This window comes from Capra hircus, chromosome 7 (genome assembly GCF_001704415.2).
Source record: "Capra hircus breed San Clemente chromosome 7, ASM170441v1, whole genome shotgun sequence".
In the NCBI taxonomy this organism is placed as follows: domain Eukaryota; kingdom Metazoa; phylum Chordata; class Mammalia; order Artiodactyla; family Bovidae; genus Capra; species Capra hircus.
Window position 1 is genome coordinate 26,620,770 of NC_030814.1, and position 26,111 is coordinate 26,646,880.

The 26,111-nt window shown below is 36.8% G+C and overlaps 1 protein-coding gene across 2 annotated transcripts in view; it reads left to right on the forward strand.

Moving 5' to 3' along the window:
* EDIL3 (EGF like repeats and discoidin domains 3) overlaps positions 1-26,111 on the forward strand; it is a 478,798-nt gene that overhangs the window by 335,575 nt on the left and 117,112 nt on the right. For both annotated transcript variants that reach the window (XM_005683400.3, XM_005683401.3), the window contains one exon: positions 2,557-2,741. In XM_005683400.3, the coding sequence (XP_005683457.2) occupies positions 2,557-2,741 (185 nt within the window). The remainder of the gene's footprint in view (positions 1-2,556; positions 2,742-26,111) is intronic.

Here is a 26,111-nt window from a genome sequence, read left to right on the forward strand (position 1 = left end):
TGAGCTATTTCAGATCCTAAAAGATGATGCGGTGAAAGTGCTGCACTCAATATGCCAGCAAATATGGAAAACTCAGCAGTGGCCAGAGGACTGGAAAAGGTCTGCTTCCATTCCAATCCCAAAGAAAGGCAATGCCAAAGAATCTCACACACTGGCAAAATAATGCTCAAAATTTTCCAAGCTAGGCTTCAATAGTATGTGAACTGAGAACTTCCAGATGTTCAAGCTGGATTTACAAAAGGCAGAGAAACCAGAGATCAAATTACCAATATCCATTGGATCATTGAAAAAGCAAGAGAATTCCAGAAAAACGTCCACTTCTACTTCATTGACTGTGCTAATCCTTGGACTCTGTTGATCACAACAAACTGTGGAAAATTCTTAAAGAGATAAGAATACTAGATCACCTTACCTGCCTCCTGAGAAACCTGTATGCAGGTCAAGAAACAACAGTTAGAACCAGACATGAAGCAAAGGACTGGTTCCAAATGGGGAAAGGAGTACATCAAGGCTGTATATTGTCACCCTGCTTATTTAACTTATATGCAGAGTACATCATACAAAATGCCAGGCTGGATGAAGCACAAACTGGAATCAAGATTGCTGGAAGAAATATCAATCACCCCAGATATGCAGATGATACAACCCTTATGGCAGAAAGTGAAGAGGAACTAAAGAGCCTCTTGATGAGAGTGCAAGAGGAGAGTGAAAACGTTGGCCTAAAACTCAACATTCAGAAAACCAAGATCATGCCATCTGGTCCTATCCCTTCATGGCAAATAGATGGGGAAATAGTGGAAACAGTGGCTGACTTTCTTTTTCTGGGCTCCAAAATTACTGCAGATGGTGACTGCAGCCATGAAATTAAAAGACGCTTGCTCCTTGGAAGAAAAGCTATGACCAACCTAGATAGCATATTAAAAAGCAGAGACATTACTTTTCTGACAAAGGTTGTCTAGTCAAAGCTATGATTTTTCTAGCAGTTATCAATGGATGTGAGAGTTGGACCATAAACAAAGCTGAGCACCAAAGAATTGATGCTTTTGACCTGTGTTATTGGAGAAGATTCTTGAAATTCCCTTTGACTGCAAGGAAATTCAACCAGTGAATCCTAAAGAAATCAATCCTGAATATTCATGGAAGGACTGATACTGAAGCTGAAGCTCCAATACTTTGGCCACCTGATGCAAAGGGCTGATTCATTGGAAAAGACCCTGATGCTGGGAAAGATTGAAGGCAGGAGGAAAAGGGGATAACAGAGGTTCAGATTGTTGGATGGCATCACCGACTCAATGTATGTGAGTTTGAGCAAGCTCTCGGAGTTGGTAATGGACAGGGAGGCCTGGTGTCCTACAGTCCATGGGGTCACGAAGAGTTGGACATGTCTGAGTGACTGGACTGAACTTATTATTATCACCATTTTACAGATGATAAGACTGAGGCACAAACAGGTTTAGTAATAGGTACAAGGCAACACATCTAATAAGTCAAGCACTAGTTGAGTGTGAAGAGATGGCATTGATCAGAGAAGTCTCCTATTTTATCTTGGTTTTCTTGATCATACTACCTTGTGTGTTCTTTGGCCAAAATGTAAAATTTTACAAATGACTCAACTGCTGTCTAATGTAATCATATAATCACACTGCATTTTACAAGGTTTATGAATGTAATTTTGTCACAGTTGCAACTCAAGATTACAAAATTCTGTGTATATGTACACACACAGGCTAGATTTTTTCAAAGACAAACCCAAATTTCACACCATGTCACACCTGAAAATATATGTGGCAGATTTGAGAATCTTCAAAAAATATCCACTACTAAAAGTTATTGAGTATGATTGAAACACAAAAATTTATGAAAATGCTGTCCAGTCATGGATTTTGCTAGAATTAGCTCATTTCTTCTGTTACCTATTAAATTTTATACTAGCACAAAGCAGGGCACATGGTAAACACTGAATAAATAATAGCTTCTTACCTTCCAGCAGAAGCCATATTGATACTATAAGAGTCACTGATAATGATTAACAGGTTTCTTGGAACATAAAATACTGTCCAGTTTAGAATATAACATCGGAGCAGTTTGTGAAAATGACATTGTCCTGGGAGAATTTTTATTTGCAGTGTTATAGAAACAGATAAAAGAAAACCAAATATATTTTCTGAGAAAATGTTCCAATTTTAAGGACAAAATGAAACTGTTGAGAACCAGGGACCCGTCATGAGGCTATCAGTAATGAGATAGGAGAGAGCATTTCAACATTGTTTTCATTTTGCAAAATCATATATCAGAGAAAAGTAGTTTGAATTGTCTATCTTGTTTTCAATTTTTCCAAAATATATTCAGACAGAATAGTTTGAATTGGCTATCTTGTTTTTCGATTTTGTTTCAGATTTATTTCTGATTATAGCCTTTTTTTGACTTTAGATGCTCTCTCTTTCGGGAAATGAATAGCATTATGCTTAATCTTCTCTTGCCTATCTAAACTGAACGCTGCAGACTTTCAGGGTGATAAATTATTTTTCTCATGGCACCCTTCTCATTTTCTTCCAGGCTGTTCTGAGCCTCTGGGGATGAAATCAGGACATATACAAGACTATCAGATCACTGCCTCCAGCATCTTCAGAACTCTCAATATGGACATGTTCACTTGGGAACCAAGGAAAGCCCGGCTGGACAAGCAGGGCAAAGTGAATGCCTGGACCTCCGGCCACAATGACCAATCACAGTGGCTACAGGTAATATTTTCTAAAAATGTCTCACAACCCACTGTCATTCTTCCTTATAAGATTTCCTGTTAGTTAGGTGTCCATAGGAGTCATTACCTTCATGCTAATTTAAATGTGTCTTCCTGTTTGGCTTAACTAAATGGGTAAAACAAAAATTCCTTATGAATTCATTTTCATGTGTTGTTTTTATGCTGATGTTGATTTACCGAAGCTACTGTCAGATGGAGGCAGCACAGTGAACCAAATCACACTATGTATAGGTCAATTCAATTGATTATGTGATCATTTGCATTTTAACTCTCATCTCTTCTAATGCTCTGTGTCAGTATTGGTTTGAAAGCATCACAGCAGAAATCCAAACCACCTTGAAATCATGCCACTGACCCGCAGATTGTTCCCATAGAATCATGACTCATGGCTTATTAGCCCTTTACCTGTGGTTGCTAAGCAATGGAGTGATTTGATTGCATTCTCATAAGAGTGCTTGCTTATAGAAGGAAAGCATAGACACTGCAGAGTGTGTTTATCATTTGCAAATGAGGTAAGGTTACAGTCAGTGCTTTTTAAAACAACCTTCTTGAAATGCACTTATTTGTGGAGTACTTTAAAGTAGGCACAAATTTGTTAATGTCTTCTGTGGCAAAGTAAGACAGCTTAATTCCATCATGAGCTCATTTTATTTGAGAAAGATGAGCTCTCCTCTTACTGATTTTTATGCTGCATTTATGAGTTTCAAAGTTGTGGTAATTCATTGTATTTCTGGAAATAGCAAAAACAATTACAATAGCAAATCTCACCCCTCATCGAACCAAATCTGCACGTACGAAATTATTCTTACCAAATCACCTGAAATTTCTCATAGTCCCTTCTTTCTTGACCTTACTTTTCCCTACTCTTTTTCACTATTCTTATTTTTTTCTTTACTGTCCTGTGACATTGTGTCTGGATCTTTATTGATCTGAAGCTTTATTAAGGTCTCACATTACCATATACTATGCATAATTATGTATGTCTTTCTCCTTTTACTATTCTTTGAGCTTTTTGAAGGTAGGTTTTATATACACATAAAAAACAGTAAATATTTATCATCCCACAACCCAGTCTTATGTCCTTGTGTATAAGTAGCAATACTACTAAATGAAATAATTCACTTGATAAATGTCTGTGATGCACCTGTGAAGCATCATAGAGCATGATAAATAGTGATGGTGCAGAAGCGAGCAACGCAGTTTGTATTCCTAAGACATCACCTGTTCCATCAACCATTGTTCTTATTTGGTTTGGATGACACCACGGTTTGTTTATCTTCATCCTTTTAGCTGGTTCTTCCCACTATCCTTCCCCAGGCCACCCTACCAGGTTGTTATCTTCCTACAACCTCACTCTCACCAACTCCATACACTCACCTTAACTACTTTAGCAAGAACTGGTTATTTCAACTACTGGAATGGATTCCACTGCTTTAACATTCTATTACTTCTCATCATCCCCACTGCCACTTCCAAGATCTAGGCCACTGCCCTCTTTTACCCGGGTTTTTGCAGAAGCCTCCTAACCAGCCTTCTGGCTTCTGGCCTTACTCTCTAAAAACCTATTTCCAAGATTGCCGTCCATGTGAATTTTTTCTGAAGTGTAAATGTGATTCTTTTACTCCTTTTTTAAACCCTTCAGTTGTTCCCCATCAGCCACAGAATAAAGGGCAGCTTCCTTAAGATAGCCTAAAAATCTGTTTGTGATTTGGCCTCAGTTCATCTCTCACCACCCTTCTAATTTTGCTTCAGTTTCTCAAACTAAACAACACTGTCTCTCTCTTCCCCATCCTTTATAAATATCATCTTCCTGGAGCAAAAGAATGGAAAGAGCACCTCTGCCTACAATATCTCAGCCTTCTGTTGGTTAAATACTCCAACTGTAGTTTTGCTTTCCTGTAGCTGTGCTTTTCTCTGGGAAGGCTTTGCTGCCAGCTCCATCCCATACCACATCTGGCTTAAATTGTCTCCTGGATATACTGTGTCCTCTGTAATTCTCTCACAGTCCATTATCACAATCCACTGGAAATTGAGTTTTTGTGCTGCATTGCTTGCTCAGGGCAGATGGAACCACATTTGTCCTTTTTCTACTTTCTCAACCTGTTGTCCAGGACCTAACTAAATAACCTGTCACAACATCTGACATGTGGTAGGCACTCAGTAAATACTGTTTTTGTCTATTTAAAGTATAATTGATTTATGATACTGTGATGGTTTCATATGTACAGCACAGTGATTCAATCTTACACATATATATATATATGTAAGATATATATATATATTTTCATTTTTAAATTCTTTTCCCTTATAGGTTATTACAAAATATTGAGTATAGTTCCCTGTGCCACACAGTAGGTCCTTGTGGGTCATCTTTTTTATATATAACAGTGTGTATATATTAATTTCAACCTCCTAATTTATCCTTTCCCCATCCCCTTTCCTTTTTGGTAACCATAGGTTTGTTTTCTATGTCTGTGGGTCTGTGTAAGTGATAGCATATGATATTGGTCCTTCTTTGCCTGACTTACTTCACTTAGTACGATGATTGAGGGCCGTCCATGTTGCTGCAAATGGCATCACTTCATTATTTTTCATGGCTGAATATTTTCCATTGTATATATATATGCAGCATCTTCTTTATCTCTTCATCTGTAGCTGGATATTTAGGCATTTCAGTGTCTTGGCTGTTGTAAATGTTAATAAGTGTTTCAGTGAACATTGGTTGCAAGTGTCTTTTTGAAGTATAGTTGTCCCCAGCTAGATGCCCAGGAGTAGGATCACAGGATCATATTATAAGCCTGTGTTTAGTTTCTTAAGGAACCTCTGTATTGTTTTCCACTGGGGCTGTATCACTTTATATTCTCACGATAAGTACTGATGAATGAAAGAATGCATTCATCCATCAAAGCATTATTTAAGTTATTGATTTGTACTTAAAATGCATATAATTTGATCCCCAGTTTGAGACCAACTGCTAACATCCTCAAAATTTTGAGTCATATTTGAAAAGTAAACCTAAAAGGTCATATTAAAAGTCTAACCTTTTTACTAAAGGCACTGGATAGCTTTTGTGAACTTTTCAAGTTCTTATTTAGAAGAGACCATGGAGAATTTCCTTTCCATTTGTTAGACTTGAATGGTGAAGTTAGACTTGTTCTTTGTCACTATATAATACTTTTAAAATTGAAAACATACCAGTCATATCTCAGATTCACTGGCTATGGCTAATGTTTGTGAATCATAATGCCATGTGAAATAAAATATTTTACACCCCATAAGTAATTCAAAAAGGCTGGTAGACTCTAGAAATACCCACATAATGGTATTGCCAATGGAAAATTTCTTTAGAAAGATAAAACAAGTATTTTTACGTACATGAATCAGGGTGTAATGTTCAGTGCAAACCTTCATCCATCACTTTTTTTAAGATGACCTTTCATCTGTCTTCTTAAAGCCACTTGCATGCTGAAATTGATTCATTCTGTTGGTGACAGATTTTCTGTCAATTCAAGGACCAATTCTTTGAGTATGTCTATTCTTTTGTTGTGTCAAAACATATTCAGAATCTCCAAGGCAAGGGAAATTGACATCTTTACTTATTTTTTTTCTTTTTTGACATCATGCAAGAAAAAGCTCCAGCACTGTGACTATTTTTAGTTCTTTCTCCTCAAGAGAGTAGAATCTGTTCAACTGTACATTGTTATACTTGTATCTTTGTTGGAAATAAGATTCATATTTTCATAGATAATGTATAGGGTGATTTTTTTTTTAATTTTTGGTGGACAGTCAATTTCTATCCTTATTTGGGACTTCTGAATTTATAAATTTTAGCTGTAATCTTAACTAAGATGCATTGCTTTAGAGAAATAGCTCTTCAGAAGAGAAACTATGATGGTAATTTAAATTCTCTTCCTTCATTATTGATCTCCTGCTAACTTTTTAAAATTATTTTATATGCCAACTATACATGTAACCCTCTAGTAATGAGAGTTTTATATAAGTTTTGTAGTTTTTTCCAAAACTTAATCATATATTATCTGGAAATACAATTGAAAATGAATCCTCAAAAACCCTTTATGCCCAATTGTGATATATTTTAAGAAATACTTATGCATTCTTTTAAGAAAGTCTTATGTATTCAAATATCACTTCAATGTTTATTCTTATTCTTACTCTAATGTTGCTTCTAGTCTCTTCTATAAAGTCAGAATCTCAGAAATTCCTCAACCAAATGTTTTTGTGGAATTTATTTGGAGTGATCTTACCTAATTGATTTGCTTCCTTGAGCTACTGTTAATCTTGTAATCATCATAATATTTCTGTATAAACATGGTAAAAATGTGTGAAGTCCACAGGCAGTCCTAAATGAGAGACATTTCTCAGACCTCTGAAAAACCATTATCCCATCTCTTGATATGTTTGATGGTCTTTTAAGCTTTAAGCGGGAAATTCTATCAATGTGTTTTCCAGAAGCCTACAGAGGTTAAATTGTAAGTCCTGCTTTTAAAAAGTCTTACTATACCTAAGTTGAAAGGTCATAATGCAATCATTCCTGACTTGGAGTTGAACATTCTTAACACATGGTCACACTAGATTTTAAACCTTGTTTTCAGATAAAGTGACATTTTAAACAAACTGAATTTACAGAGATCTTTTAGAATCAAACTAGGCCTCTCAGTCCATGGAATTCTCCAGGCAAGAATGCTAGAGTGGGTAGCCATTCCCTTCTCCAGGGGATCTTCCCAACCCAAAGTCTCCTGCATTATAAGCAGATTCTTTACCATCTGAGCCACCAGGGAAGCTCATAAGATAAAGTGGCATTTTAAGCAAATTGAATTTACAGAGATCTTTTAGAATCAAGCTATTACCTCCTGTGTTATTTTCTAAGCAAAAACCCAGAAATTTTGTTGAGTTTTAACATGGGTTAAATAAGACAAATAACAGAAAAGAGGAAGCACATAGTAAATACTCAGCAACTAGTTCCCTTCTTTTTCTTTTGGTGGCTTTTGATAAAACAGGAGAACATCATCTGACACCAGTATTAACCAAGCAAAAAGATATGCATATGTATTTTTGCTTCTTCCAAAAGGAAATTTCCAATAAAACTATGAAATGGAAATATCATTAGTTCAGTTACAGACTGAGCAATGTTGATAAATTATATACATTTGCATTGGCGAGCAAAAATTGTAAATATTTTTGTTTAGGCAACATCAGCTGTTTTTCAGATTCTTTACCTGAGAGTAGTAATAATATTATTACTAACTTAAAAAGAACATTATGTCATTTAGCAACGTTCTGTACTGAAATCGTGCCCTTTTTAGAATGGCTGAATGCTTTTAAAGTTCATTTTCAGGATGTTTTCAGAAGATTGTGTAAATTCCCTTTTGTTTATGCTCAGATTATACAAAATGATTAAAATTCAGCATGAGGTTAAGATGTTTCGTGACATTCTATCAGGAGTAGGTGTATTATTGTTGATAATCTTCAAAATTGTGAAGAAATATTTTGCTGTAGTAGATGCCTGTAAACAAAGAACACTATGAATTAACTTGCATTAATTAAAAACTTCTTTTGAATAAGACATCATAAATTTTCTGTGTATATACTCATTGCCCTATTTATTGGTGGTGACTAAAGAAAATGGATAACTCACTATCTGTAATTGAATCTGTTAAAAAATTTTCAGATTTCGTAAAGAGTAGCATAAGATAAATGACTAATAGGAAGAAAAATGTCACAATGTCACTTAAGAAATGACCTTTTGTTCTGTTTCGTGAGACATTTGCTAATTTAAGATAGTTTGCATATTATTTCAACCAAATTAGTAGAATTAATAGAGTTGTTAGACTGCATACTTTAATGCTGACCTTTGTCAAAATTGCAGCTAACCCTACACAGTTTCATTTCAATACTAATTTCGGGGAAATGTGTAAGAAAGCAATTGAATTTAGGTTTTCAAATTAAATAAGCCTTATTTAATTTAGTCCCTTTCATATTTTTAAAAGGGAGTGTTGTAGCCATAAAATTTATTAACTTTTTTCAAGCCATTAACTTCCCTTGCCTTCTGGACAATTCATATAGAGAAGAGCTAAAGGAAAGATTTTTGAAGGTCAAGGGGCCTCTCGGCCACTGGAAAACATTTGGCAAGAAGAAGGAATATTCTGATTTCTGATTCATTCTTTCAATATTTCATATATAGGAAACTTCCCTGGTGGCTCAGACGGTAAAGCGTCTGTCTACAATGCAGGAGACCTGGGTTCGATCCCTGGGTCAGGAAGATCCGCTGGAGAAGGAAATGGCAATCCACTCCAGTGCTATTGCCTGGAAAATCCCATGGACAGAGGAGGCTGATAGGTTCCAGTCCATGGGGTCGCAAAGAGTCAGACACAACTGAGCGACTTCGCTTCACTTCAAGCCTACATGAAGGGTTCAGTTATAAAGCAGATCTAAAAGAGATCAAATAACGAAACAATTTATGCAGAATTATAAAACATCTTCTATTTTTCATAAATGGTAATGTATTTTGGAGTGCATTAAATGAATCAAAGGAGGGCTATACTTTGCTTGGACTATAAATTCACCTTTAAATTTGTTTATAATTTTATAATATCAAAGGAAATCTCCACAATCCAATTAGGAAAAAAATGCTTCTTTTTAAAGAGTCATTCATTTATTTTTGGCCGCGCTAGGTCCTTGTTGCTGCACGTAGACTTTCTCTAGTTGTGGTGGGTGGGGGCTGCTCTCCACTTGCGGGGTATGGTCTTCTGATTGCAGTGGCTTTTCTTGCTGCAGAGCACAGGCTGAAGGGTGTGTGGACTTCAGGAGCAGCGATGCGAGGGCTCAGTAGTTGTGGCCTCTGGGCTCTTGAGCACAGGGTCAGTAGGTGTGGTGCGTGGGCTTAATTGTCCCTTAGTTAGGATGTGGGATCTTCGTGGACCAGGGATCAAACCCATGTCCCGTGCACTGGCAGGCAGATTCTGAACCACTGGGCCACCAGGGACGTCCAGGGGAGGCGGGGGGGGACCACTTTTGATGAGCAAAGCGCAATTGAGTAGGGTATTTATACAGAAAATACTTCTATGGCAAAAGAAAGTGCTGTCAACATCAGTGTATTTGTACTGAGTGCATAATTTGAATGCCCAAAACCTGATTTCAAAGGCTGACAAATCACATCAATACTATGGGATCAGCTCTTGCTCTTTTCCTAAACTATAGATATTACAAAAAAGATAATCTCTCAGGAAGCCTTTCCTTTAAAAAAAAAAAAAAAAAGAACTTTTACATCACTAAGATTCTGGTATCTAAATGATGACTAGCCAAATCCAAAGTAGTTAGAAAATTACCAAGCCTCCCAGATAATTTCTGGTGAAGTTAATAGAAACATCATATAATTAGTGTTACAGTATAGGCATGAATTAATCTTTTTAAAAGTTAACTTTGTATTATTCATATTGTGTATACGCATGCTAAGTCGCTTCAGTCGTGTGACTCTGCGATGCTATGGACCCTAGCCTGCCAGGCTCCTCTGGCCGTGGCATTCTCCAGGCAAGAGTACTGGAATGGGTTGCCATACCCTCTTCCAGGGGATCTTTGTGACCCAAGGATTGAACCTGAATCTCTTCAGTCTCCTACATTGGCAGGCAGGTTCTTTACCACTAGCATCACCTGGGAAGCCCTGTTATGCATATTATATCTACTTAATACTCCAGATATTGCCCCTACATTTCCATCCATTCTCATTTGGAATAATTTCTTTGTGTTATATCTCTCTTTAAACAGCTTGAAAGAAAAGAATTCCCTAAGACAAGGCAATGAGACATATCAAGCTGTTATGAAGTACTAGTGTATTAGCATTTACGTATAGCACATCATGAAAAATACACAAAGCAATAGTTCGGGTGATGGAAGGAGTAGATGAGATTGAGGGCAGGGTGCAGTTTTGGAAAGCAAGCCTTGATTGTACCTAAAAATTATATGTTGGCTTTGAGGTTCAGAGGTTATTCTAAATGGCTTCATAATTTTTTTTTAATTCAAATAAATATTTTTGAGATACCTATTATACCAGGTACAAAGAACTGAAAGAAATAGTCAGCACTGCATCTGCCTGCAGGTATGATTACTGAGGCTCTATTGTCATGGATTCAACATTCCAAAAGCGATAAACAGAAATGTAGGAAGTTGGATGCGTCTGCTTAGGAGCAGTATTTGAAACCACTGCAAACCTGAACAGCAGGATTTAAAAGAACTGTATGTGCACAGCAGGCCCATTCATGTTTTTATGATAATGAGAACTGAATGACTTCTGATTCCTTTGTGTGCAAATGAATTTTAATTTGTGGCTATTAGCTATCTTTATAGTAGCAAAATATAGTTACAAGAATAGTAATCATTTTCCTCTAAAAATATGAGTTGAAAATATGCCAGTGAGTAAAACTGAGAACTTGGGAATACTGTTTCAAGTAAGATGAGCATTTGTAAAGGCTTTCAGATAAAATAGGAATCAACTTTAATCGGCGATCTCATTTTGTCTTTAGAGCAGCCTTCTCGGTGGCTAAGCTATTTTTGTTTTATGAGGCTACAAGAGAGTCTGAGAGACTTGCTAAAGACTAAGCAGGCAGTCAGCAGTAGAAGGGGAACTCAATACAGCAGGAAGCTCATACAGTGATTTGTACCACGCTCTGGTAAACCATTTGAGTCTTCCCTGGTGGCTCAGATGGTAAAGCGTCTGCCTGCAATGCGGGAGACCTGGGTTCGATCCCTGGGTTGGGAAGATCTCCTCGAGAAGGAAACAGCAACCCACTCCAGTACTCTTGCCTGGAAAATCCCACAGACAGAGGAGCCTTGTAGGCTACAGTCCATAGGGTTGCAAAGAGTCGGACACGACTGAGCGATTAAGTGAGTGTGGGGACTCCTATTTTCAGGGAATGTTTGTTGGTGTAGGAAGCTCTTCCAGGGTACAGTGCCAACCAGTGTAGCTCTGCCTATGGCTTTCTTGAAGGAGAGCTTCTGGCACCTCTGTGGATCCAGCTTGCTCTCTACATTTGTGGTTTGGCACTATAGAAATAGTATACCCCTTATGGTGTTACTAAACATTGAGCCCACACATTAAATATCTACAACTTTTCCTTTTCTTTTCTTCTTCTAAGATGAAGCAGATAGGAAATATGCAAATTCTAGCTTTTTCTTCCTACAACTCGCTGGTATATTGTTTGTGCACACGCCACCTCTTAGACAAAGCTTCTCTACCCAACACTCTTTTTTTTTTTTTTTTTTTTTTTTACCCAACACTCTTGATTGTAGTTAAGGCCACCTGGTCTGATTACTTTGGTTTATCCTAGAGATCTTTGTCATTTTTCTTCAAAGTCAGTGGTGCTGTGATGAATAGGTTATTGAGTTTTAATTTACATTCATGAGTAAGGTGTCTTTCATTTGTGAAGTATTTATTTGCTAGCTATTGTCAACATAAATGTATTTATAGAAAATATTACATTCATTTTCTCTTTCACTATTAGCATTTCAATGAGGAAAACATGCCCTAGTGAAGTGACTTTTAAGTTTCTAGTGTCTCTGTGGCACAGTATGTCTCCTGGAAAGTGTAGGTACACCTACCCATGCCCCTTTTCGTGTTAGCCTTTGGTTAGAATATTCCCTCATATCCTTTAGGATGTGCCTGACATGTCTGCCAACCAATTAATTAGCTTCCAGTTAATCACTTTCTGGAGCTACTGTGTATTTCAGAGGAAAATAGACATCAGTTTTCTTGGCCATTATCAAGCCAACCAGAATTCTGACTTCATAAAGCATCACTTGGGCTCTTCGCCCAGGTCTGCCAAGTTAGCCAGCACTACTCCCTCCGTTTGGCCTGCCTGCTCCCCTCTGTGAAACCTTGTGCCCTCTTCTCATCGCAGCTTTCCTGGATTCTTGCGATTTGGTTTATCTCCTCTTTGGTCTTGCATTCCAGCTCCAGCCTGCCCTCTAAAGGCTAATTGCCTATTTATCATCAGCTCATTCTCATCTTTGTGGTTTCAGCCCTGCCCTGGCTCTCACTGGGCCGTCTTGCTGTCCTAGCTGACTTCAGTCTTAGCTCTCTTAGCTTCTAGTCCTGGCGCTCAAAATTTCTGTTTCTCCAGATGCTTCTTTTCTTCAAATAGTTCCCCTACCAGAATCCAGTCTTCTCAGCTATAGACCTGGAGTTTCTAAAAAGTCCTCTCTCAGTCTGATTATGAACTGATGAAATTAGAATAATATATATCACTCTTTCATTCTGAAAATGTGTATACTTTAAAACAAATCAGATTCCTTTTCTTAGTTTTTAGAATGTTTATTTTTAAGCTATCATTTTCACTCTCTTCTTTCACCCTCATTAAAGGCTCCTTAGTTCCTCTTCACTTTCAGCCATACAGTGGTATCATCTGCATATATGAATTTATTGATATTTCTCCTGGAAATCTAGATTCAAGGTTGTGATTCATTCAACCTGACATTTCCCATGATGTACTCTGCATGTAAGTTAAATAAGCAGGGGTGGCAATATACAGCCTTGACGTACTCCTTTCCCAGTTTGGAACCAGTCAGTTGTTCCATGCCCGGTTCTAACTTTTGCTTCTTTACCTACATACAGGTTTCTCAAGAAGCAGGTAAGGTGTTTTGGTATTCCCACCTCATTAAGAATTTTTCACAGTTTGTTGTGATCCACACAGTCAAAGACTTTCTCATAATCAGTGAAGCATACATTTTTCTGGAACTCCCTTGCTTTCTCTATGATCCAACTAATATAGACAAGTTGATCTCTGGTTTCTCTGCCTTTTCTAAACCCAGCTTACGTCTAGAAGTTCTCAGTTCACATACTGCTGAAGCCTAGCTTGAAGAATTTTGAGCATAACCTTACTAGCAGTTTAACTAAGCTCAATTGTATGGTCAAACCAAGCCTATAAAATTGCCTAAATGGATTCAGAGCATTTTCATTTTCTCATCAGAAGAAATGTTGCATATAAGCTAAAGTCGACCCTGGTGTATCTGAAGTGTAGTCACCCCATGTCATGAATAAAATGGTCTCTATACATTGACCACTCCAAGAGCAACAAGTAACATAAGAACAGTTTCGCCTCTTAAGAAACTGTTCCTATGAGTCAGTGGGCTTACTAGCAAGAGGAGTTTACAACAGCACACAGATATTTATTTGTCAACTCAAGTGGTAAAAATATAAATTTCTCATTTGTTGAAAAGTGCATTTGGTAATTATCTTTATTTTTTTAATTTATTTATTTATAATTTTAAAATCTTTAATTCTTACATGCATTCCCAAACATGAACCCCCCTCCCACCTCCCTCCCCATAACATCTCTGTGGGTCATCCCCATGCACCAGCCCCAAGCATGCTGTATCCTGCGTCAGACATAGACTGGCGATTCAATTCTTACATGATAGTATACATGTTAGAATGCCATTCTCCCAAATCATCCCACCCTCTCCTTCTCCCTCTGAGTCCAAAAGTCCATTATACATATCTGTGTCTTTTTTCCTGTCTTGCATACAGGGTCGTCATTGCCATCTTTCTAAATTCCATATATATGTGTTAGTATACTGTATTGGTGTTTTTCTTTCTGGCTTACTTCACTCTGTATAATCGGCTCCAGTTTCATCCATCTCATCAGAACTGATTCAAATGAATTCTTTTTCATGGCTGAGTAATACTCCATTGTGTATATGTACCACAGCTTTCTTATCCATTCATCTGCTGATGGACATCTAGGTTGTTTCCATGTCCTGGCTATTATAAACAGTGCTGCGATGAACATTGGGGTACATGTGTCTCTTTCAATTCTGGTTTCCTCGGTGTGTATGCCCAGCAGTGGGATTGCTGGGTCATAAGGTAGTTCTATTTGCAATTTTTTGAGGAATCTCCACACTGTTCTCCATAGTGGCTGTACTAGTTTGCATTCCCACCAACAGTGTAGGAGGGTTCCCTTTTCTCCACACCCTCTCCAGCATTTATTGCTTGCAGATTTTTGGATCGCAGCCATTCTGACTGGTGTGAAGTGGTACCTCATTGTGGTTTTGATTTGCATTTCTCTAATAATGAGTGATGTTGAGCATCTTTTCATGTGTTTGTTAGCCATCCGTATGTCTTCTGAAGCAACTGACAAACAACTAATCTCAAAAATATACAAGCAACTTATGCAGCTCAATTCCAGAAAAATAAACGACCCAATCAAAAAATGGGTAATTATCTTTAAATCTCTCCCTCTCACTTAAGAAGACAGAAGATTTTCATTGGAACCTATCTTTAAGTCAATAAAGTTGGTCCTCCTGTAGATGTTCATACCCTTTGGTTTTGCCTTTTCTGTGTTCATAGTATGAAGTTTTCTCTTTATTCCAATGGGAGAGACTTTTGTAACTGACCTACATTAAATTTTAACATAGTATTCTTATTAGAATAGTCACTGTTTTACAGTAAAATCAGGCATAAAACACACATAATAGACATGTTTAGCATTCACCTCTGTCGAGCAACATGAACTCAGAACTATGAAAGCATTGTTAGTTTATAAATAAGTTCCTTGGAGATTTTCCTCACTTAAGAATTCAGACCACAGTCTGTTTGAATATGACTTCTACTGTCCCATCTATTTTCTCTTCTACATGCTCAGTGGAATTTGATAGAGAAAGCTAACAGCAGATAAAAAGCATTTCATCCAAAATTATCCAATATAAGAAGAACCAAGAGAATTTACTTATAGTCATTAATTAGTACTTGTTTATGTGATATCTATAGTCTTAAAATTAAAAATAAAAACCTGTAAATTGCATTCAAAATGCTATTAATTATCATTGTGAAATTATGTGATTATCATTACCATTTTATGTATAACTTAGTTAACAAACCAAATATGATTAAAAGGGCTTAAGGTAAATGAATAAAAGCAAGGATAATTGAGTAGCTGTTTTTGCAGTTAAACTCTGAGTTACCTTTCTCCTTTCTCCCAATGTCCTGCCACCTATTTGAGGCCCAGCCTTTGTTTCTTTCATGAGAAGCACTGTGGATTTTTTATCCACAAAATTAGCTCTGAGATTTGATGGCCCTTCATGAGTAACACAGCACCCATCTGTTCTGTTAGGCATATGCCTGATGATGTGGGAGGAGTCGTATTCACAAGAGAATGGATCTAAGAGTACTTCGAACATAACACTCTCTCTATATATACATATATATGTATGTATGTATGTATGTATGTATACAGCTGCCTCAAGGCACCATAATGGAAAATAGGAGAAATTCTAAAAATAAAGCAGCTTTAAAGTCCTCAGTGGGAAAAAGCATACCACCAGCTGCTTATATCTTCTTGCACGTTAGTGTCAAAGTCATTTTCTCAAAATGTGGTTTAGAGACCTCCTGCATCAGAATCAGCTGGCATGAGTTAGCTGAAAATGTGGATTCCCAAATGCCATCCCCAAAGACTCTGATGTTTTTCAGTCTAGAATGAGCGTAGAAATGTATATTTTGGGATATATATCAAGGGATTCTTGCACTTAGTGTAATAGGAGAGAAATGGAATTAGTAATTTATGGCCTGACTGGATAAACATATTTGTTTAGAGTCTACCATTTGAATGAGCCTTGCTTAGATATGTTAATATTTTAGTATGTATCTACTTGCAGTTTAGGAACAGAGTATCAGATACTTCGAATTAAGCAAATGTCATGATACCAGAATTCAGAGTTCAAAAATTCAGCCTTGTATTCTCTGACTTTTATTAAATGAATGAATCCAACAACAAATCTTTAAAGTCCTGAGAGGGAAAAAGCATACCACCAGCTGCTTGCATATTCTTGCATGTTGGTGTCAAAGTCATTTCTCCTATCTCTATAGGAAATAAAAAGTAGAGACATTACTTTGCCAACAAAGGTCCATCTAGTCAAAGCTATGGTTTTTCCAGTAGTTATGTATGGATGTGAGAGTCAGACTGTAAAGAAAGCTGAGTGCCAAAGAATTGATGCTTTTGAACTGTGGTGTTGGAGAAGACTCTTGAGAGTCCCTTGGACTGCAAGGAGATCCAACCAGTTCATCCTAAAGGAGATCAGTCCTGGGTGTTCATTGGAAGGACTGATGCTGAAGCTGAAACTTCAATACTTTGCCCACCTAATGCGAAGAACTGATTCATTCATTGGAAAAGATCCTGATGCTGGGAAAGATTGAGGACAGGAGGAGAAGGAGATGACAGAGGATGAGATGGTTGGATGGCATCACCTACTCAATGGATGTGAGTCTGAGCAATTCCTGGGAGTTGGTGACATACAAGGAAGGCTGGCATGCTATAGTCCATGGGGTTGCAAAGAGCTGGACATGACTGAGTGACTGAACTGAACTGATAAGAAATAAGTTGTATCAAACATACTCACATAGAACCAGATCCAAAATCTGGGAAGAAGATTTGTATTGGTTTCTGTATCTCTAGTATCTTCTGGCTATGAAAGTTAGGTAGGTCATTAGATCTGAATGTGGTCATTAGATCTGAAGGTAGGTACGTAGGTGGTAGGTAGGTAGGTTGATGGATAGAAAGCCAGAAAGAAAGCAAGAAAGACAGACAGAAAAGAAGAAAAAATAAAGGTCTAGTTTGTGGAATTATGGATTTATGGAGTGACTATGGTATTATCACAGATTTTTCTTAATTGATCCTTTGGTATGTGTAGTGCAAGAACAGATATTCCTAACAGTGATTGTGAAACATTATCAATTTCTGAAGCAACGTTTGAAGAGAGTAAAATATATTCAGTGAAGATAAAGTGTTAAGTTTACTGTTTTTGTCTCATAAAGAGGCCTTATTTAGAGAAGATGCTTATTGAAAATCTGTTGAATATTTTCAAAACCTGTCAATGTATGTGTCATTTATAGAGTTAATTTTAAATTAATTGATATATTCAATAAGAAAAGGTACTTTGTAATGTTCAGATGGTAACCTCTATAGCAGAACTATCTGGGTTCATACTGTGCCACTAACTAGTTATCTAACTATGGACAAGTGACTCTACCTGTTATTGTCTCACTGGTTCATTTTCTAAACTAGTAACAATAGTATCTTATAGGGCTGTTAAGGAATAAGTTAATTAACAAATTGAAAATAAGCACTTAAAAAATATTAGTTACTTTATTAATCAGAATGAGTCAGTTACCAGTGAAACTATTGTATAGGACTTTAAGGTTGCCCAATAAAGAAAAAAAATCTAGAATGCTTAGTTAAGGATATGTAATGAATAATCGTTTAATATAAGGATGTCCCAATATTGCAAGGGCCATATTTATACACACACACTGAGAGAGACCCAGTGTTGTTAATCTGAACTTAAAATTTAACTGGACATCCTGTATTCATTCATTCAGCAGCCATATTTTCAATATGGCTTTGCCTTCTTTCCCCTGGAATCTCTGCTCTGACTGAACTAAGTTGTTATATTGATATAGTGATGATTTAGTCAATAGATAATGTTTTAAATTAATTGCTCATCTATAATTGTTTTTCATTGTGCCTATATACCAGATGAATAGATATTAGAAATCCAATACTTTATTAAACCCAAGAAAAATAGGCTTAAATTGACTTCTACTTCAAAATTATTAATCCATATTTTGTTATGGACAAAAAGAAACTATTCTGCCTTCTGACTCTTCTACATTTAGTGGATTTTGGGGGATAAGATGAATCTCTTTGTGGGGAAAAGAGATCCACACGTAGAACAAAGCAATAAATGCTGGAAGTCAGTCTCTTTCAAATATATAAGACTCAGTATAATAGTTTTCATCTTGGAAATGGGTGTAAGTTGCTAGAAATGCCCCTGAGTGACTAACTCTTGATGACATTTAGGATATTGTGTCTACAGTGTGTAGAAATTATCACTAGATGGTGTCTAAAATACTCAAAGATTTTTTGTTCAGTGAGTTCATATTATAAAAAGACACTGTCCTTAGAATCTGATTCTTGATCCCCTGAATGAGGAGATGATACCCTACCCGTCTCCAGCATCAAGTTGTTCGTTTGAGAAATTTAGTAAATGCCCATTCCACAGGCTTGTTGGAAGACTGAGTTAGCTGAGTATGAAATATATATGTATAGGTCTAATGGGACAGACACGACTGAAGCAACTTAGCAGCAGCAGCAGCAATGGGATTACAGAATTAATGTTCTCATGGATTTTTGGTAATTCTTTCATTTGGATAGCACAATAACAGATATTTCTAACAATGACCATGAGATACTAGCAATATAAAACACAATTCAAGGCCTTGGAATAGACTAAGTGCCCTCTGTGTGTTCTCTTCCCTGCCTCTGCTTCAGCATTTAGGCAGAAACCCTAGAGGTTAGCAGTAGTGCAACCAACTTTGATCCCATACCCTGTGGCTGTATTATATTTAATCACAAGACAAATTAAGGAAGAAATGCAGGGTACTTTGTGTCTCTAGCTTTCATTCAGATTATTTCATGTTTTTCAAACTTTGCCTAGACTCCTGAGTTTTCCCGCAATAGTTCTACGTAACTGTCTGGAAAAATGCCGTAAATCTCCTCTCCCTCACCACTTTGGGAGATTATCCATTGTTTTATCAACCTATCTTTCCTTCCAGGAAGTCTCTCTTCCTTTGAGGGGTAATCCCAGGCTAACCTAGCATGTGTAATAGGAGCTATCAATATAGTCCTGCATTCACTCATCACAGCTGAGTTCTTAAGGGGAGAGGCCAGAACTTTTTGATGAAAAGGGAAGCGCCTTGTTGGAATTGTGGCAGAGAAGGTAGAGACAGAGTAGGAGATATTTCTTTAATCTGCATTTGTAGAGCAAGCACTCCGTAATGTATGACAGAAGGATTATTAAGAGAGTCTTTCAGGAGAAACTGAAAACTCCCAGCCACCTTGGAGTCACCATTCCACCCTCAGGTGTGAAACCGAGAGGCAGGCTAGGTACGGACTGTCCCTAGCCAATCGAAGAGTGGTTCTCTGAGTGGAGAAGAAAATCCCAACATGCTTTGCTCTTTCTTGAGCTCACTGTTCATTTAAAGGGACACTTTTTCTATAACAAATGAGAGGATGGCCAATATTTAAGAAAAATTCATGTTGAAAGGCCTTAAGTAGAAAACTCTGTCTACTAGATTGTCTTGGGATCATTTTTGTTGTTGGCTTTGGAGGTCTATAGGATAATAGTAGAAAGAGTTGTTCTGCCTACTATTCAGGTCTTGAAGAAAAAAATGCAACTGGAAACTTCAGCACTTGAAATATTTAATGTGTAAATAATAGCATGAATTAAAATGCTAATTAGCTTTAAATATAGAAAGTATAGAATCTCTTTAGGAAGTTTTTTTCTTTGAGTTTTTTTTTTTAATATACTAAAATTTGTTTATATAGAACACAAATTTATTTATTTCCAAGGTTGGTTTTTTAATGGATCAAATAAATGCAAAACATATTAAAGAAATCTATCATATTTCTTAGCATTTCCTTTATAGTTTTGAAAAGTTTACCTACTTTTCAATGGCTCCAAGATAAATTAGAAGCAGCAGTTATTTCCTAGTGAAAGTCAAATAAATGAGGCTTATTACTTTTCTACCACTGAACCAAAATACACATACACTAATATACCAAATACACATAGAATCACAAAGAAAATGGAGACATGAACAGTACCTCTCAAGCAGCTCCAAATGAGATAAGTCTCTCACAGAACTAAGATTTTATAATTTTGCATCACATTTTGCTATAGTTCCTTGAGTCTTTATTTGATTTTAGAACCTTCCCCTTAGCAATGCTGAATGTGTATCTCCTTAAAATCCCCACCTGTCTAAGATTCATTGTCCTTGGCAATAAGGTATGACTCCAAAGTAATGTCTTAAAATGAAGTGTTTAGAAAAGTTAGCCTTAAAATGAATGAAGAAGTAGAGAAATGCCTTGGGGGGTGACCTACCTCTTCTGGAGTCCTTATTTTTAAAGTAGAGGTATATTATCACAGAAATGGGGAAAAAAAAAATCTACCTTTCTTATTGATACGTGTCTGGTAACTGGGAAGGAAAAGTACCACAGTTGTGCCTTAAGATACTATCTGATCCAGACCAAACCCAGAATGATCCTCCACAGAAACAAAGATTTGATCACATTGTACACAAACCTCTCCCAGGAGCCATATGTTGTGCTCCAAGTTGCCAGTCCAGGAGAGAGAAGTCTCCTGGGGATTTAACATCATTATCCAGAAGCTTCAATTCAGGCTACTCAGGAGGGAATGACCCAAAGAATGATGATCATTGGTTCTCATTTCAATAATTTTCATCATGCTATCTTATGAGATTTTTAAACAAAAATATGTACTTTTTTACAGTATTACTCAGTATCACCCATTCATTCAGCAGATATCTATTGAGTGACTTCTAGCCCCAAACTCTGGGGATACAGAGGTGAAGAAGAAAGACAAGTTTTGTGCTCTTACAAACTTTATAGCTCATAAAGACAGAGCTATACACAAGAAAGAAAAGAAAAGAAAAAGGGCTATTCTGAGAAAATAGAAGACCATGAGAACATACAGCGGAAATCTGCTCTGGCGTGGGGATTAGGGAAGGCATCCTGTGAACATGTTTGAGCTGAGACCTAGAATAGAAGCAAGAGTTAATTGTACCTGCAAGTAGGAGTAGGGAGGTGGGATAAAAAAAAAATGTTCCAGAAAGAACAATATGGGTAATGCTTGAGGTGATAGAAGGCAGAGAAACTGAAAGAAGTTTAGTTCCTAACAGTTTAAATGATACTTTATGTATGTTACCCTATGTAATCTCTGTGTATAATTTTCCATAAGGTGATAGCATAAAAGTATAATGAATTCAAGATGCTTAATGGAATAGTTGTACTAATAAATGACCCCTTTTCAGGAAATACATAAATATTTATTATGCATTGAATTAATTTAAAGGATTATCACCATTTTTTAAATGTAGCTGGTTTATTTCTTAATCCTCTAGCTAAGAAAAATTAAAAACATGCCATTTAATATTAAAACTGAAAAGTTTCTATAATAAGAGTTGGAGAAGAGAATTCACATCATGATTCTAGCATAAGGAAGCTGAATTAATCAGCATAGCTTTGTTGAGACTTATAATTATATCAACATGAGGGTGAATTTTGCTCCCTGTTCCCCCTTAAATTGCGTGAAGTCTAGAATAAAGCACTTTATTTATATAGATGCTCAAATGAATTAAATATTGATGAGAATTCTGATGTGGGATTCAGTTTAGACATTCCTAAGGTCATATTGGTTTGAGAAATTCATTCTAATTTCATAAGCTCAATTTAGAAACATCAGTATAGTCTTACAGTCTCTGATAAAAAGCAATATCATAGAAAAATAAATCACCATGACTTTTGTACTGTGAAAGATCTGGTACTGGGAGGGGTCACTCACTCAGCCAGCAGGACTTAACATACTGCGACTTCAAAATATCAGTGGTGTGGCCAATCTTATCAAGGCTGGAGAAGGCTTTGTCTTCTGGGGATTTATTGACTGGTGAGGAGGTGAAATGCCAAAATAGTTTCCAAGTACTATGGTTCGAATTCTAGCTCTGCTTCTTACTATCTTTATTAACAGAGCAAATGAATTCACCACCCCAGAGCTCCTCATCCTCAAAATGAGGCCATCCTTATTTTAAGGGAATTTTGTGGAGGTAAAATGACAGGACATATGGGAAAGTCATTCCCAAGCCACCTGGTACATAAGTAATGCCTTTTCCCCACATGGATATCCAATGGGCAAAATTATAGCAAGGGCCATTTTAGATTGCTTGAAGGCACATTTGCTTTTTGTGGTGTCTAACTTGTAGAGTTGATTATGACAGGGTAATGATTACGGTGAATGTAGTGAAAGAGGCCTGGCCTACAATTTGGTAAAGTTTCTTTCCATTACTTTTAGAATGACATGATCATTAATTCCCACTAAAGTGTTGGGGGGGATTAAAATACTGGGTACAATATGCCCATTGGTCTTCAAGAAAAAGCAAATTTTATTTTCATTTTGTGAATCGAAAATGAAAAATGGGAAACAGGCACCATTCTTTTCTCAATGAAATGATTGCATCTAATTTTCTTGCGTGCATCTGTGTTTGTGTTTAATGGCAAGTGTAATTATGCACCTGCAATGCGTGGCTCTTCTAATTTTAGTAAAATTGATTAAACTATTTAGAAAATACATAACAAATTACTCTTTTAGAATGAGTAGATTTAAATGCTGAAACCTTTATAACTATCAAATTTCTGGTCTTCTAATTCCATGCAGTAGCTGCACACAGCTTTTATGTTCAACAGTGCAGCCTAGACTCTTTTCAGTGGATTCAGAAATTTGCCCTGTGTTCTGCTGGGTGGAAAGTGGCATGGAGTGAGCCAGCGAACCTCTTCCCTCCCAGAAGAGCTTCCCCTCCAGAAATGAATGTTCAGGGAGAGAAGAAAATTTTGTTCTTATGTCAGAAAGATAGCCATACAGGTTAAGGGAACAGACCCCTTTTGGTCTGACTACTATGTTAAAATGTAGTCCCAGAACAACTCAGAGTACAGATCACTATTTTAGTATATCCTACAGAGAGTGCAACTGTCCAGAAGTAACTGGTAAGTCACAGGAAATTGTATCAAAGATCTAGACACACTTCCCCCCACCCCCAAATCTTATCTAGGTGTCACATACCAACTGATTAATATTTTAATAATTTTGAATTACTCTTGTACGTTGCTTTAGATCAATTTGGAAATAAGACAAAAAAAATTTTTAAGAAGGTATCAGCATGTTCTGGGGCTGAGGCCCTAAAAGACCTAAAAATATGACTGACGGAACTAGGAGCTGATCAAACTTGAGCATTCTAAAACTCTACCTTGTTTGGTATCTTGGCTTTCCCCAGTGAGCGTGCCCAAGGCCAGACCCCTCTGAAGGATCACTTAGTCCCCTTGAGCATTGTTAAATGTTATGCTCAAACACACTCTTAACTACTTACCTAGTTGTCTCAGAGCATATGTCAAACTATTTCTAAGGCAAAAACTGCATATATTTGGAACAAACAGTGTCATACTGTTTTGTATGACAGTATCAACACTGTTGTTGACGACAGTGTCAACAGTATAGGGCATCCTTTAAAATTTTTCATTAATAATCACTATACTACAAAGCAAGAGACCTCAGAGGCCACTTCAGTATAGCTTTTCTCTGTTTCTTGAAGTTTTCCTGACTATTTCATACGAATACTTAGAAATAAAAGATTTCTTTTCAAATTATTATTGACATTAATAAAATCTTGCTCTGTCTATTTAATCTGTGTGACTCAGAAATTTAAAGCAAATATTTCAGAAGTCCTGACTGAAAACGCTTCAGTTTTAAAAAGGGAATGTGTAAATTCAAATTCTGGTTGTATTTGCTCAGTATTACAGTTTCTTTGTCTAAGGTTTAACTCTTCCCCCCCGCCCCACCCCTGCCCTGCCCACATATGGGAATGTATTTTTCATGGAGAATTCTCAATTAATCAAAAGTACCAATTGTCAAATAAGATTTCTTAGTTCTATTTTGAATTCTATTCAAATGATTATTAGAATGATTTTAATTTTAAAATGAAAACTAACATTAAAATTAATGTACAATTTTTTCTGTTTAACTCTGTGGATTTTAAAGAAATACCATATAGATATGTTGTCAAGGCCAAGCATATTTTAAAGGTTATGCCAATGGATTACAAGAATTGTCTTTCTAATTATGTTCTATATGGAACAGACTGCTAATTGATCTTACTGAAATGATCCTCTTAAAGGTTTTCGTTTAATTAAATAGTGGTTTTGTTTAATCCACTTCAGATAAAACTTTATTTTTTAATTAAATAGGAAAGTCATTTAGCAATCTTACATGAATTCTTTTCTGAGAAGTTCTTTCATAAGAAAAAGAAATCACTGATTTCTCCATATGTAAAGAAGAAATACAATTTTCAAATACTACTTTACACTTCTTCCTCTTATGGTTTATGGGGCACATCGACAAACTTTAATAAAATTTTGGGCTAATAAGTCCTGCAAATCTGAAATTACAACTGAAAGTTCTTTCTAATATTTTAAGTTATTTAAAATGGTTTGTGTCATCTCGTTAGAACTTCTCTGGTATTAAGTGGTCAACAGATAGATACCAACTAATTCACAATTTCAAATAGTAACCAGACATTTGCCTGAAAGTACAGTTATCTTTAATTTAGCCAAATTCCATAATGCAAAGACATCTAATCAAATCTTGAAAACAAGTATGTGAGAGATGGCTGGATGGCATCACGGACTCGATGGATGTGAGTCTGAGTGAATTCCGGGAGATGGTAATGAACAGGGAGGCCTGGCGTGCTGCGATTCATGGGGTCACAAAGAGTCAGACAAGACTGAGCGACTGAACTGAACTGAACTGAACTGAACTGAACTGAAGGCAAGTATTTTATACAAAAAGATCGGCTTAGTACATGTATTATTATTTTTTTAAGTGATTGTTATATACTGAATTGTGTCTCCCCCAACCACAGATTGCTTAGTCACTAAGTTGTGTCTGACTCTTTGTGACCCCTTGGACTGCAGCATGCCAGGCTTCCCTGTCCTTCACTATCTCCTGGAGTTAGTGCAAACTCATGTCCATTGAGTCAGTGGTACCATCCAACCATCTCATCTTCTGTTGTCCCTGTCTCTTGCCCTCAATCTTCCCCAGTATCAGAGTCTTTTCCAGTGAGTTAGCTCTTCGCATTAGGTGGCCAGAGTATTGGAGCTTCAACTTCACCATCAGTCCTTCCAATGAAATTCAGGGTTGATTTCCTTTAGGATAAACTGGTTTGATCTCCTTGCAGTCCAAAGGACTCTCAAGAGTCTTCTCTAGCCTCACAGTTCGAAAGCATAAATTCTGTTACTCAGCCTTCTTTATGGTCCAATTATCACATCTGTACATAACATTGGAAAAAGAATAGCTTGATTATGTGGACCTTTGTTGGCAAAGTTTCTGCCTTTTAATACTGTGTCTAGTTCCTCAGTCCATGGAATTCTCCAAACAAGAATACTGGTGTGGATATCCATTCTCTTCTCCAGAGGATCTCCCCAACTCAGTCATCGAATCTGTGTCTTCTGCATTGCAGTCAGATTCTTTGCTCTCTGAGCCACCAGGGAAACTTTACAGATTTATATTAGAAGTCCTAACTTCTAGTACATTAGAATGTGACCGCATTAGGAGATAGGGACTCTTAAAGAAGTAATTAAAATGAAATGAGGTCATATGTAAAAATCCTAATCAAATATGACTGGTGTCTTTATGAGAAGAGGAAATTAGGACACAGGCATACACA